Source organism: Carassius carassius, chromosome 14, assembly GCF_963082965.1.
Source record: "Carassius carassius chromosome 14, fCarCar2.1, whole genome shotgun sequence".
Taxonomy (NCBI): Eukaryota; Metazoa; Chordata; class Actinopteri; order Cypriniformes; family Cyprinidae; genus Carassius; species Carassius carassius.
In genome coordinates, this window is record NC_081768.1 from 33,995,219 (window position 1) to 34,011,139 (window position 15,921).

Below are 15,921 nucleotides of genomic sequence, written 5' to 3' on the forward strand. Positions count from 1 at the left end.
CTCCAGAGGAGTGTGACCTCTGACATACCTGTATATAGCAAGTCTAAGTTGCTTTGGATAAAAGTGTCAGCTAAATGAATAAATGTAATATATATATTAAAATTATTTATATGATGAGTTTTTATATGGTACAGTATGTTAAGACCATATATGTCTCATTTATATATATAAGTTTATTTAAACAACATATATGCAATCATCATAAGTTTATGTCATTTATGAAATACTCATAGTAAAATGAGTATAAACACATATATTAAAAATATTTATGTGATGATTTTTTGAATGGTAATATACAGTTGTGGCCAAAAGTTTTGAGAATTACATAAATATTGGAAATTGGAAAAGTTGCTGCTTAAGTTTTTATAATAGCAATTTGCATATACTCCAGAATGTTATGAAGAGTGATCAGATGAGTTGCATAGTCCTTCTTTGCCATGAAAATGAACTTAATCCCAAAAAAACCTTTCCACTGCATTTCATTGCTGTCATTAAAGGAGCTGCTGAGATCATTTCAGTAATCGTCTTGTTAACTCAGGTGAGAATGATGACGAGCACAAGGCTGGAGATCATTATGTCAGGCTGATTGGGTTAGAATGGCAGACTTGACATGTTAAAAGGAGGGTGATGCTTGAAATCATTGTTCTTCCATTGTTAACCATGGTGACCTGCAAAGAAACGCATGCAGCCATCATTGCGTTGCATAAAAATGGCTTCACAGGCAAGGATATTGTGGCTACTAAGATTGCACCTAAATCAACAATTTATATGATCATCAAGAACTTCAAGGAAAGAGGTTTAATTCTTGTAAAGAAGGCTTCAGGGCGTCCAAGAAAGTCCAGCAAGCGCCAGGATCGTCAACCTAAAGAGGATTCAGCTGCGGGATCGGAGTGCCACCAGTGCAGAGCTTGCTCAGGAATGGCAGCAGGCAGGTGTGAGCGCATCTGCACGCACAGTGAGGCCAAGACTTCTGGAAGATGGCCTGGTGTCAAGAAGGGCAGCAAAGAAGCCACTTCTCTCCAAAAAAAAACATCAGGGACAGATTGATCTTCTGCAGAAAGTATAGTGAATGGTCTGCTGAGGACTGGGGCAAAGTCATATTCTCCGATGAAGCCCCTTTCTGATTGTTTGGGGCATCTGGAAAAAGGCTTGTCCGGAGAAGAAAAGGTGAGCGCTACCATCAGTCCTTTGTCATGCCAACAGTAAAGCATCCTGACACCATTCATGTGTGGGGTTGCTTCTCATCCAAGGGAGTGGGCTCACTCACAATTCTGCCCAAAAACACAGCCATGAATAAAGAATGGTACCAAAACACCCTCCAACAGCAACTTCTTCCAACAATCCAACAACAGTTTGGTGAAGAACAATGCATTTTCCAGCATGATGGAGCACCGTGCCATAAGGCAAAAGTGATAACTAAGTGGCTCACGGACCAGAATGTTGAAATTTTGGGTCCATGGCCTGGAAACTCCCCAGATCTTAATCCCATTGAGAACTTGTGGTCAATCCTCAAGAGGCGGGTGGACAAACAAAAACCCACTAATTCTGACAAACTCCAAGAAGTGATTATGAAAGAATGGGTTGCTATCAGTCAGGATTTGGCCCAGAAGTTGATTGAGAGCATGCCCAGTCGAATTGCAGAGGTCCTGAAAAAGAAGGGCCAACACTGCAAATACTGACTCTTTGAATAAATGTCATGTAATTGTCGATAAAAGCCTTTGAAACTTATGAAGTGCTTGTAATTAATCAAGAGACTCTACTGACCTCAGTGTGTATCAGTCTCTCCTCTTTTCCTTCTCTGCAAATGATTCCACTGCTAAAACAACTTACTACCACAACAAAACTGACTCTCGCACACTTTTCAAAACTTTTTTTTCTTCTTTCAGACCCTTCCAATCAGAGCAGGCTGCACAGCTCCTTGTCCAAGCTTCTCGCATCAAACTCAAGGTACTGATATTTGCCTACAAAACAACCACTGGTGTTGCAACAACATACCTAAACTTGAGTTCCTTAAGTGCACAATGCCTCGTGGCGCATCCCACAGAGACACAAAACTACTCTCACAAACGTTTTCCAGGTGATAGAATTACCTGCCTATCCCAATTCAAGCACCATTTTCAAAAAATGTCTAAAACACATCTTTTTCACCAGTGTCTAATCAATTCTATTCTACTCCATTCGCCCGAATTTAAAGAAAACACACACACACACACACACACACAAACACATACACACACACACACACAAACACACACACCCATACACACACACACACACACACACAAATGCCTCGTTCTGCAAAGAAGAAATTTCTTATTAAAACAGAATGAGGAACTGCTGTTGACCCGATGAGATTTATGAAATCTAGAGAAGGTTAAGAGGTAGAACTAATTAAAGAACTGACTGCACAGGGACAATTGTGGTCAGAATGTACCAGGTTCAATTTGATTAATGCGGTTTTCTGAGTGCTCAAGTTTTAGATGAGACCATGCAGCTTCTGTAACAGCCACCTTGACAGATGAATAGACTGGAGTCTGCTCAACAAGTGGGAGAGAAGCAGAGACGTGACTGCAAAGAGAACAGTAACTGACGGGTGGTGTTGGTGCAGTGGATAAGACACATGCCATTGGTGTGAGAGACCTGGGTTCGAATCCACTGTGAGACACCAATGTGTCCCTGAGCAAGACACTTAACCCCTAGTTGCTCCAGAGGCGTGCGACCTCTGACATATATAGCAATTGTAAGTCGCTTTGGATAAAAGCGTCAGCTAAATGAAAATGTAATGTAATGATGCTCCTCTCCTCCTGAAGAAGAGAGTTGACACTCATGAGGGATCAATATGGGGACAGACTGAAACAGGAAAAGGTGACATTTTCACTTGAGACTTTCCTAAAGACTAATGCCACGTTTCCACCGAAATTACCAGGAACTTTTTTCCCCCCAGACCTGTTGCTTTCTGCGTTTCCACCGCGGTGTAAATTACCGGGAAGATTAGGCAAATAGACTGGTGACGTAGGTCTGCGCGCGTTTCTTAATACAAAGTACACTGATTTTGGATGTGCATCCTCCTCGGTAGTTCAGACTTTGTGCATTTGACTCGGGAGTGTGATGTCCACGACTACGCAAGTCCAGTTATTTTGCAAACAGCAGTGTACTTTATAACATCAGTCAGCTGACCATGGCTACTGCAATTTTCCTCTCTGTATATTTACAATAAAATGAAATGGGATATCAAATACCACTGCCTCCTTTCGTTTTCATTTAAGCATAATAACAGCTGCAGAAATGTACTTAGTTCAGGGATATGTGTATATACAGCCATTACAATGAAACGAAATATTATATAAATTTGCCTTTTTTATTTTCATTTTAAAATATAGATAAATTGAATACAGACCAAAGATAACCTGTTAGATTCACCCAAAACGAATTATATTTTATGTTTAACCACTAAAGAGACATCAGAGCCAGCGGCACATATCAGAAGGTCTAGCCGAGGAGAGGCTGCTTCTCGGTGGATAGATGATCACTGAGCTCTCGCTGATCGCGTGGAGCTGACCGTCTCTGAGATCGGCCAAACACATTTTTAAATAGGCGCTGTCTTCATAAATAAACCACAGATTTGAGTTTGAAATAACTACATTCTCGCCTTAAATACTTTTAAAATTACATTTCATGACACAATAACAGTAATATTTTGAAAATGATCCGAACAAATGGTGATTGAACCCAACCAGTGCTGCGTGAACTCAACCAATCAGGATGTTTAGCGCCCAAGTCCCGTCCCCGAAAGTTCCAGAACTTTGAAAAAGTACCACCTCGCCAGCAGGGACTTTCTGAGGGGCATTTTTTTTACCCGGAAATTTATTTAGTTCCTGGGTAAAGTTCCTGTGTTGGAAACGCGGCATAAGATAACATCCTGCCATGCAGAATTGTGGCTGGATTGATTAAAAGCCAGAAGTGGTAGAGAAAAACTACACCAGGCCTTTGAGTGCCACCACTGGCTGATGATCCAACGCAACACGAGAAGATCAACTGAGTGATGATCCACCCAGAAGGACTTGCATTCCCTCCCTTTGATTCATTTCAATTGCTTACTGGTCCCACAGCAGATCTTTGCACTTTCTGTTAAACTAACATTATAAATCTGCTTTAATAGGTTTCAGTCCATCCCTGCTGTACTGTATCTTAATGAAGGAAAGGGAAGTTGGTTGACATAAGTGGGAGCTTGTCAAGCTCCCACTTATGTCAACCAACTTCCCTTTCCTTCATTAAGATACAGTTTAAATCTGGGCTAGATTTGGCATAGTGAAGGCTATTACATTAGATGATTATATATTAGATTAGATAGGTTATTGACTATGCAGAGTTTCCTGGCAAAGAAATTGGAAATAGGGCACAATGTGTCTAAGATGACATTTTGATGAGTAAAACGAAAATACTGGTCACTCAATTTCATTCAGAGGTAATTTTCTGTTGATAAAAAAGTTGATAACTCCAAATTTCCAAACTTTTGAAATCACAAATGCTGTGATCATTAGGGGTATGAAATGGGAATGTTTTTGGCCATGGATCCAAGATCGTGTGGAGAACTCCAATCTTCTTCTGAGTAGCAGCTCAGGAGCAACAATAAAAGGTTTGAAAGTTTTACTTGCAAAAATAATTAAAGATTGCATTTAAGAAATTTAAAGGTCCCGTTTTGCATGCTTTTTGAAGCTTTGATTGTGTTTACAGTGTGCAATATAACATGTGTTCATGTTTCGCGTGTAAAAAAACACAGTATTTTTCACACAATTCACCTATCTGTATACCGCTGTTTTCACTGTCACAGAAACGGGCTGATGACTTCCTTGTTCTATAAAGTCCCTCCTTCAGAAATACGTGACGAGTTCTGATTGGGCCAGCGGTTCCTGTGTTGTGATTCGACAGCAGCTGAGCGCACACTGACTTCCTGGTAACGTGATTGGGCTAGTTTTGAGAAGCAAGTGGGCAGGAGCATGTGCTGGAGATGTACTTATAATCACAGGAGCGTTTTTACTGACGAGATGCGCATGAAAGCCCTAACATCTAGTTAACAAAGCTAAACAGCGTTGCCCTTTGTGTAATAAAATACAGAAACTGTTAAACGCACCAACTTAAATAATAAAATACACTTACCGGTTGTGGTCCATAAACAACGCCTTCTCCAGACAAAGAGGGAACTGCTTCATCTTTCAGGAATAATCTTTGTGTGAATCCGGCATTAAACTGATTGAGATTGAGGAAGCTGTCCTCAGCAAAATGTGCTGCACATAGTTTTACATGTGGATTATAATTTTCGGGAACTGAGTTAAACATAAATTGTAACCATTAATCTCCAAGTACAGCATCCCTGGGAAGCCCAAACAGAGATGATTGGACGCCGAGATGAAAATAACAGCGTTTCGACGACATGGCGACAAACACAAACGCAACTCTTCCTCTTCTCCGTCGGAGCGCAACAAGACCACGCCCCCTTTTTGTGTATTCCTGTGGGCGGAGCTTAGTCAAAAAACTGTTTTAGTGACGTCATTACTGCAGGAACTAGAGGGATGTAGTCCAAACGGGTCGTTCGATGTAGGCGAATTCTGTTAAATAAAATATCTCGCTTGGCATTGAACTTTGAGCTTTAGAATTTTACAGATATTATTTATACTCTAACAACAACATTACACACTAACTAAAGTTTAAAACATGGGATCACGAAGAACGGGACCTTTAAACTGGCTCACTTGAATGCAGGCCTAGGTCTATTAAATTATTATAAACAGTTTAATTGTCTCAGTTTTGAAAAGTTAGATTTATGTCGGAGGGGTTAATTCAACCCCATGGCGACCAACATTGGCTGATTTTGTGTCATGTCAAATGTATAAAATATTGTCTTGTTGCTCTGAGAGGGTTGAGTGTTTTCCAGGTAAAAAAGGTCTGTGCAACAGGGTGAAATGTGCTGGAGAAATTATCTGGTGATAGTAGGTACCAATCTGTAAAAAGACAAGGACAGCCCTGAACCCATATGACCTTTTTACAGGTCACAGCAAAAGGACAACAGGCCAGATAAACTTGAGGCCTCCATTCACAGATGACAGCAGCCCTATCAGTGCCAGGGACCAACAAATGTCCTGTTGTGCTCTTATAAATAGATCTACAGTGAACTTCTTAAAATGGTTGGAGATCATTACATCTGCATCCAAGCCTCTCAACTTACACTACTGTACACCAAGCAGTTTCGGAAACCCCACACAGCAGAAAACAAGGCATCAAGAGTGTGCTAGTAACAACCATCATTTTCCAACGAAGGTAAGCCCATTGCAACGGCTCAAAGAGTCACCCTGGTGAAGATGGGACGTCACTGAGGCTAGTGAGAACAAGCTAGTGGTTTAAACTGAGGAGACGTATCCATTTGTGTGATGGGTTTTTGATGATTTCAATAGATTTATTCAAACTAGGGCTAAATATTGACATAGATCTTTTGATCTCATTATAAATTAATCAGAAAATATTTGAGGTAAATGTAAATTGAAAAGAGGAAAATAACTTTATGCTGTAGACTAAAGGGACTCTTATTAGATACATTTACAGATATTACAATCACAGATGCTAGCGGTCGACTGATATGTTTTTTGACAGCCGATGCCGATATCTTGGAAAGCAGGGGGCCGATATAAAGCCAATATGATTTTTTGTAATTATTATTATTAATATTTAAGAAATTTGAAATCATTTGACAATTGATTAAAAAAATTAATGTGTAAAAGAAACATGCTTATACTTTAGATGACAATGTATTAATCACAAATAAATAAATATTTAATAAAAATATAATTAAAAAGAAAGTTAAAACTGTAACCAACAGGGCACTCAGTATTCTGGGAAATGTGTGTGCACTGGGAATCATATTTGTCAAATAAAGCCAGGGTAAGACTCATTATACATACTGCACACAGAGAAAATGACATGAATATGACAGTGGACAAATACATAAAGTATATTTTGAAATCAGGAGTTTATAGTTTAAAGCATTCAATTCACACAGAGCAACCATCACACAGAGAACAGGTGATCATGATACACACTTCACAAGATCTCACAGCTGGAGGTCTGTGAAATTAAATGTTCATTAGTCATTCAAAGATTTGTTTAAATGATATAAATGCATATTTGCTTAATGCTGACGCAATGAGAAAGTATTATAATGTTTGCCTTTCTATTACTAATAGGCCTAATATAAAAGCAATCGTTATAATACTTTCTGCATACATTAATTTCTTTGTTTAACCATTAACTATTATTACTTAACTACTATTTTTAACTGAACTTAATAACAGCCAGTTTGAAGGTTTTGGGGACATATCCTAATGACAATGAGGAATTAATAATAGTCAGAAGAGGATCTATGACTTCTGGAAGCACCTCTTTTAGGAGCTTAGATGGTATAGGGTGTGTGTGTGTGTGTGTGTGTGTGTGTGTGTTTCACCTCTCCCAGTGACTGCAAACATTAGGGTCGTCCAGGTTGAGTGATGATGTCAGAGCAATCAAACAGCATGTGATGGCCAATGGCAGAGGACTACAGGATGACATCATTGCTGGAAACACCTTCACACAAGCACAAAACACACACATGACACATGAGAGACTCATGTTCGGCTGAAATCATCATGTTCATGACCTGCATCACATACATGAGAAATAACAACATACTGTAATATTCATTAAAACGCTACATCAAGTTCAAACTGAAATGACATCACAAGTTTAGATAAATAGTTCATACAGCAGAGTGGTTTCACTTTATTCAGTGTGAGTAACTGGTTCAAGCACTAATGGCAAGAAAACCAAATCATTCAGATCACAAACGCTTCAGGAGTGGCATCAGGTATCCTCATGTTCATTTATTCTTTACAGCATATATAAAGGTCAAGGTCATGGTGTGTGTGTGTGTGTGTGTGTACTTCAGGAACAGTACCAGTCAGTTACTCGTGCACAGACTGATCAGACTCGGCAGAAATGGAAAAGAGGTGTGACGTGGATTTGATGTTTTGTGTGTTAGAGATGAGGGGAGTGTTTGACTCAAGCAGTGCTTGACTTATGTGTTTTGTGCCCAGCAGCATGTTCATTAGAAACTCTCACAAAGTTTGACCACTGATAACTGTCAAACGCTAGAAGAATTACTATTTTTTAATGTTTTGAAGAAAGTCTCCTCTGCTCACCAAGGCTGAATTTAGGCCTATGTGATCAAAAATACAGTAAAAACTGTTAAATATTATTACAATTTGAAACAGCTGTTTTCTGTGCGAATCTGTGTTAAAGTGTAATGTATTTCTGTGATGCTCCGCTGTATTTTCAGCATCATTCCTCCAGTCTTCAGTGTCACATGATCTTCAGAAATCATGATAATATGATGATTTACTGCTCAAGAAACATTTCTGATTATTATCAATGTTGAACACAGTTGTGCTGAACAATACTATAATATACTTCCATTCAAAATTCTGGGGCATAATAATATTTGGTAACACTTAAGAATAGGGAACACTTATTCACTAAAGATGTAAATTAGGCCATAAATCCCTCACCCTGAAGTCATGCTAGGTGTATATGACTTTCTTCTTTCATATGAATCCAGTCAGAGTTATTTTAAGAGTGTCTTTGATCTTTCTGGCTGTTTGATGACACTCAGCAGGTGTTGACCTGCATCGGTCCACAAGAAGTTTAATAAAAAGTGCATCCATTAAAACAAAACTGTTTAACACGGCTCTGGGGGGTGAACAAAGGCCTTCTGTAGTGAATCAATGCGTTTTTATAAGAACACTATCCATATTCAACATGAAATAATCACTTTAATCTAGCTTGTGCTCACTGTGGTAAACTGAAGCAGTTCCGGGGAATGACGTATGAGGTCAGCGCTGTACTTCTTTTTTTACTTTTTATTAAACTTCTTGTGGACTGATCCAGTGTAACACCTGCTGAGTGTCATCAAACAGCTAGAAAGATCAAAGACTATTTTTTTTAAATAACTCTGACTGGATTCATATGGAAGAAGAAAGACTTCAGGGTGAGTAATTTATGGCCTAATTAAAATTTTTGGGTGAACTAACCCTTTAACTACGATTTACCTCAATCATTTCCTAATTTGCTGCTTATCAATAGTTAGTAAGGTCGTTTAGGTATTGGGTAGGATCAGGGATGTACAATAAGACATTAATATGTGCTTAATTAGCATAAATGGCTAATGTTCTAGTAATATGCATGCTAACAGGCAACTAGTTAAGAGACCCCAAAATAAATTGTTACAATAATATTTAATTAATCAAGGATGCATTAATGTGTTTAAAAGTTACAGTAAAGTCATTTCTGTTTCAAATAAATGCTGTTCACTGACATTTCTGTTCATCAAAGAATTCTGAGAAAATGAACAGACTTCTTTCAGAAGATGTCAATCATTCCTGTAATGTGGGGTTTGGATATTGTTTGCGTTTCTTGTTCATTGCTTTCATGTCTTTTATTTTGGAGTTTAGTCATGGTCCATGTTCTGTCATGTGATTCCCTTGTCTGTCTGTTATGTTCTGATTGGTTCTTTGGTTCATTTGTCATGTTTTGATTGATTGTCCTAGTCATGTGACTTGTTCCCCATTGGTTGTTTGTCATGTTACGTGAGTGATTTTTGTGAACTTTGTTATCTGGTGGACTGCTGCTCTTAAGGACATTTTTTGTTTCAGATTAACAAAAGAACTCTCATGTTTAATGCCACCACATACCCCACACTGGTCACTACAGCAGTATATTGACTTTCCATTACAGTTGAGTGGGTCTGCTTTCACTGTGGGTGTCATGGAGGAGGAACATGACACTTCCTCAAAGCCTGCTCAAGTCATGCCTGTTACACCAAGTCCTCTTCAAGTCACGTCTGCCAAGCCAGAGTCTGCTTACGTCATGCCTGCCAAGCCAGGGCCTTCACACAAGATGGCCGCCACAGATTGGTGAGTTTGGGCCAGGACTGATTGCCAGTGTGATAGACCCACCACTGATGTTGGTACGAGCAGCTGGCATCCCCAGGGCCTCAGGCCGCTTCTGAACACTTTGTCTGTACTGCCACGACCAAGAAGGCTATTCACAAACTCTCTGTCTGCTCTGTCACAGCCAGGTGGTCTGTCCATGGCTTCCTGCTCTGCCAGTACCACACGGCCATCCTGCTTTGCCATGGCTCCAAGCACCTCCGATTCTGACCTGGTGGTCTCCCCCTGCCCAGTCCCACTGCTCCATTCTCCAGATCCCGTTCCCCTTCACGGGCCTGGCACTCCAGCCCTCCACCCCCCTCCTGGACTTTTAGGCCGGTGACACACTGGCTGCGTGGCGTGAGCGTGGCGTTTCTGCTGCGTGTCAGGAGCGTGGCAGCTGCCTCGCGTTTTCTATGTCTTTGCACACCAGAAGCGTGCCTGACGCGGCGCTGGCGCGCTGCTGCTGCTGTAGGTGACATAGAGGGAGACCGCTGACAGACCAGGCACTTGTCTTCATGACAACAATATCTATACTTCATGTTGAACATAAATATAAAGCCTACTGATAAAGGACACCGTCAACAGTATTGACGGCAAAATAGACTATGTTTGACAGGTGCAATATTTGAAAATCGATAATTATTTACTTATTTTTTTAATTACATTTATATCTGAATTTATGTAAACCTATAGACTTTCAAACACTAAAATGTTAAAATTAAAAAATAGGCGTTGGTCCTATTTCTAGCTTGTACGCGTTTTCCGCGCGTCTCACGCAGGCAGTCTGCAAGCTCTAAGCTGTTAACATGGGAGCCGAACTAAAAACTGACACGCCACGCAGCTGAGACGCTTGCGCCACGCATCCAGTGTGTCGCCGGCCTTAAGGTTTTGTTTAGGTGTCTGGAGCTTCCCTTAGAGGGGGGGTGGGGTATGTAATGTGGGATTTGGGTTTTGTTTGTGTTTTTGTTCATTGCTTTCATGTCTTATTTTGGAGTTTAGTCATGGTTCATGTTCTGTCATGTGATGATGTGATTATGTTCTTTGGTTCATTTGTCATGTTTTGATTGGTTGTCCTAGTCATGTGTCTTGTTCCCCATTGGTTGTTTGAGTCATGTTACCCTGATTGTTTGCTATAAGTAGCCATCTTGTTCGCATTGTTCTTTGTCGGGTATTGAAGTTGTAACCCGCTGTTGGTGAGTCTAGTCTGTTTATGCCTCGTCAAGTCTGTTCAAGTCAAGTCTTTGTTTGGAATATGTTTGGATCACTCTGTAAATAAACTGCACTTGTGTTCTCACTATGCTCTCCTTCAACGGACTAACTAATGGAGTGTGCTGAAGACAGATGACTGTCCGAGATACACCTGTCAGAGACCCTGTGACTGCGAGTGAAACAGCAGAGAAAGTGTGGAAACCCTTCAGACCACACACGCTGCTCTTCACTGAAGTAACCGCGTTCTCCTTCTGTAGAGAGCCTCAGCTGTCCAGTAAGTTCAGACTAGAGAGTTCAGTGTCCATCCCTAGAGTTTCAAAGCAATGACAGACAGCTAAACTTAGTCTCTCAGAGAATATATGCTTCATATGCTGGGCTCTCAGTGTATTCATTGCTAATGTCTCACGTGAGCATGAGCGCTCGCAGAAGGTTAAAGAGAGAAAACATCACTTTCACTCCGCTAATGTAACACAAACACGAGAGACGGCCGTGTACTGCAGGCGCCTGAGCCTCTGAACGCCGGCTGACCCCAGCTCTGTGACAGCGTGAGGTCACCTCTCTGTTCCCCTCAACACAAAACAACTGAGGACTTGAGTACACTTTCTAAGCAGCACTGCTTGGGTCAACAGCAAGCGTTATTCCAAAAACCCAGATTTGAAGTCATATTTGCAGGTGCTTTTTTTCTCATGTATTTCATGAGGTGCATCCCAGTTTGCATACTTAAGCCATAGTGTTCACACTGAACATTCACACCAAAAAAAGTGCACTTCAGTAACTAAAAAAAAATGGTGTGGAAACTGGACATTACAGGCACGATCAGAGTTGATTGACAAAATAACCATACAAAATTCATACAAGTGCATATAGTGTACAGTGTGTTATAGTCTTTTTAACACATGGTCATTTTTTGGCCTGGGTCATCCACAGCAGATTTTGAAAGATTAGATTCATCCTCTGCATGACAGCCCTGAATGTCTATTCTGAAGTTTGTTTCTCAGAAGCCCATGACAAGGAATGCTTGTGCAAAAACCCTTGTCTGCAGATCGTCATCATGAGCTTCGCTGACCTCACTGTGGACTGCAAGCTCAGCCTATCAGAGCTAGAGACATCACATCAATCTATAAGAAGTAGAAAGAACTCTCCGTGAAATGAAATTCACTGTGAATGTACAGTAACTGGCAGCTATTAGAGACATTCGAGACGGTGACATGAACAGTGATAGGACTGCTGTGACCCTCACGCTCTCACTGAACATTTACACTGGTTCAGATGTAGCTTCTGGAGTCTGAAACCTGACCCCACAACTCCAACACACAATAGCCTGAAGCGCTCAGCAGTGTGTGGTCAGTGTGGTCAGAGACTAACTGGTGAAAGAGTCTGGGAACAGGTGTTCAGAGCCACGTCTGCTTCTCGCGTCTGAGCTCAGTACTTCAGTGCTCTGAACCACTGTTGTGTCTACTGCCACTTCAAGAGCCCTCCAACACTCCAGGGAGAAATATAACACTACACTCTTAATCTGAGAGAGGAAGAGCAAAAGACTGGCATACATCCCTCCACAGTTTTCATACAGAACATAGTTGCGGTTGTTTCCTCTGGAAAGGAGTGTGACTACTTCTGAACAGTGCAGACACGTCTATGCTCTGGATGAAGGTTAAAGGCTGATCTATACTTCTGTGTTGGACTTACTCCATAGCCTTCACGCCGTAGGCTATGTGTCAGTTTTTATTTGTACTTCTGCATCATTGTCTGTGTGGACGTGCAGTACACACTCAAACCACTGGTCTGCAGTGTCCATGTCGCTGGTGTAACCTGCAGTACCACGACAAACGCCGAAGAAGAAGTGACTCATAGGACGAGCATTTTAGCCGTGACAGCGGCAGATACATATCGAATCATTAAATCATTATTTAAAACTACAAAAGGAGACAACAACGAAACAAGAGAAGATAGCATTCTTTCCATCTCCACAAGAACTTGTACCACGGCAGATCAACATTGTTGCGGGCAAATACTGATGTAGTATAATAAATGATAAGACACTTGTTCTTTGCTTTGTTTTATTTTATATAAGAAGGTGTAACATTAAAATATTTAAAATTGCATTTAAACACACACAAATCACAAGTACATACTGTGTGGGGGGGGGGGTCTTTCAGACCAATCACAGCGCTTACAGTCTGCATAGAATTGACGCACTGTTTTCGGAGAGGTGCATGTCAGGCTACGGCATAGGTTCAACGCAGAAGTATAAATCACTCAAACTGAAACACTTTTAGTGCTTTTTTATAGTATTAAGCTTAAATTGCAGCTATACATTGGATTGGTTTCTTCTTAAAAAAGTAAAAATATTAATGGTATTGCATTTACATTTGGTCATTTTGCAGATGCTTTCATCCAAAGAGACTTACAATTGGGGGATACATAAAGTGATTATTCTTAAAGCGGCAGACAGACAGAGGAAGTGCTCATAATACCAAGTCTTAGACAGGAATGGTGAGAATGGTGAAGGAGAATGTTCTGGAAAGTGATTTTGAGCCTCTCTGTGATGGTCGCTCACTAGTGGATCTCAGACTTCTGGAGGGGATGTAGATTAGTAATAGTAAGAGTAAGTAGGTGGGTGCTGAGTCTGTGGCTGTTCTATATGGAAGTATCAATGTCTTGAACTTGATACGAGCCTCAACTGGTAGCCAGTGCAAGGAGATTAAGAGAGGAGTAACATGGGCTCTTTTGGGCTGGTTAAAGACAAGTCGTACCTGAGAATTCTGAATAATTTGTAGAGGTTTGATTGTGCTTGATGTAAGTCCAGCCAGAATAGCATTGCAGCCTATAAATGGCAAAAGGCCTGGATAAGAATGGGAAATGGGAATGGGAAAACCCCTTAAGATAACATGTGGAAAGAAAAAAATACATCTTAAGCACACAGAATAACATAAGTGGACTTTAAACGATTAATTGCGCTGTGATTGATTATGTAATTGTGGCATCCATACATGTATTAGTGATTAGAAATGAGATTAATTGTGCAGCCTTACACTAGACATGAACTCCTTTCTTGAGAAGAGGCTCACTGTTAAAAATCTGGTTTTTATGTTATTGTTCATTGTCTTCCTTGCCGACTCTTAGTAATTTTTTGCGAAACTAGAAATTTTTGTATGGATCTTCTTTCAAAGAAAATCCTACACCCATTTATTTATTTTTGAACTTTGATACTTGATCGATCATTCAGTGAACAATATGTATCATGTAAGGCATAATCCCTGGCTAGGTGTGCATTACACAGTTTAATTCATGATGTGGAGGCAAAGACCTTGCCTCCGGCCCCTAGGGAGAAGAGAATGTATCTGGTGCCCTATGTAGTCAGCATAGTGTGCACAGGAGTGTCTCTTTGCTAGACTTTCTTTGAACACTATGAAGCAGCTGAATGGGAAACTCCTATTCTAAGATAACTGCATCCACGCCTTTTCAACGCTAATGTTTCGTAAAGCAGAGGGGGTTTGGGAATTTTTTGGCCTGGTCTTTGTGGGTCATTGACGTCACAGCCTTTCTCTTGAATTGGCCAATAAACACACACATGTGTCCCTGTCAATCACCCCGCTCAACTCCAAACACTAGTGTCCCTTTCAGCAGGAAACACACACACTTATATTCATTCTCTTCCTCACAAGACTAGAACAAACACATCAGATAAAACCCATCTGGATCTGCAAGGACAGATTTTAAACCCAGACTCAAGGGTTCACGAGATCCTCGTTCAGCTGCTCCACCAAAGGATGCAAAACTTTCTCAGCTACTTATTTTTGTCTCTCAGAAACACTGGTCTGTGACAAAACCTGTAATTATGATGGGAATAATGCTGTTTTTATTGCAAGCAGATGGAGCATCAGACCGCTCGCCTTAACAAACAGAGGCATAATATGATCATCATACGAGAACAGACAGCATACAAGACCCCTGCACACACACACACACACACACACACTCTCTCTCTCTCTCTCTCACACACACACACACACACACATGTTGGAATATGTGGTTTATGGGTTCATCCCATAGGCGTAATGGTTTTTATACTGTACAAACTGTATATTCTATGGCCCTACACCAACCCTACACCTAACCCTAACCCTCACAGGAAACTTTGTGCATTTTTACTTTCTCAAAAAAACTCATTCTGTATGATTTATAAGCGTTATGAAAAATGGGGACATGGGTTATGTCCTCAGAAGTCCCCCTCTCCTTGTAATACCTGTGTCATACCCATGTCATTATACAGAGTTGTGTCCTCATTAACCACATAAACAAGCTCCAGACTTCCAGCAGCATCACCGACTGGGATTAACATATCAGCTTAACTACAATAAAGACACCAAATGAATATTCAATTTTAAATATTCACATTCAATCAGACGTGTTTGACCTTATTAAATCCAGACCTCAGTGAAATGAGGAGTCGCTTTAGTCCGTGCATACATCATAGTCCACAGAACAGTTCTAGCAGAAATAATGCATTCCTGAGGTCGTTTATATCATGCACACTGATGCGCAACAACTGGATAATGAATGAATAAATAAATAAATAAATAAACTTACCAGTTCTAATCAAACGTTTGTTTTCGGTCTAAACACATGAGCTCCGCTGAGATGAGCGTCTCTTTCGTTTAATAGTTTCACAGAAGCGCGCACAGAACCGAGTGAGCCC

The 15,921-nt window shown here is 40.6% G+C and overlaps 1 protein-coding gene across 1 annotated transcript in view; it reads right to left on the bottom strand.

Moving 5' to 3' along the window:
• The window catches only part of megf10 (multiple EGF-like-domains 10), an 88,784-nt gene extending 72,871 nt beyond the window's left edge, over window positions 1-15,913 (bottom strand). Inside the window, exons 1-2 of the mRNA XM_059566905.1 lie at window positions 15,813-15,913; window positions 7,493-7,611 (exon numbers count right to left, since the gene is read on the bottom strand). Of these exons, the coding sequence (XP_059422888.1) occupies window positions 7,493-7,599 (107 nt within the window). The 5' untranslated portion in view covers window positions 7,600-7,611; window positions 15,813-15,913. The remainder of the gene's footprint in view (window positions 1-7,492; window positions 7,612-15,812) is intronic.
• Between the last annotated feature and the right edge of the window lie 8 nt (window positions 15,914-15,921).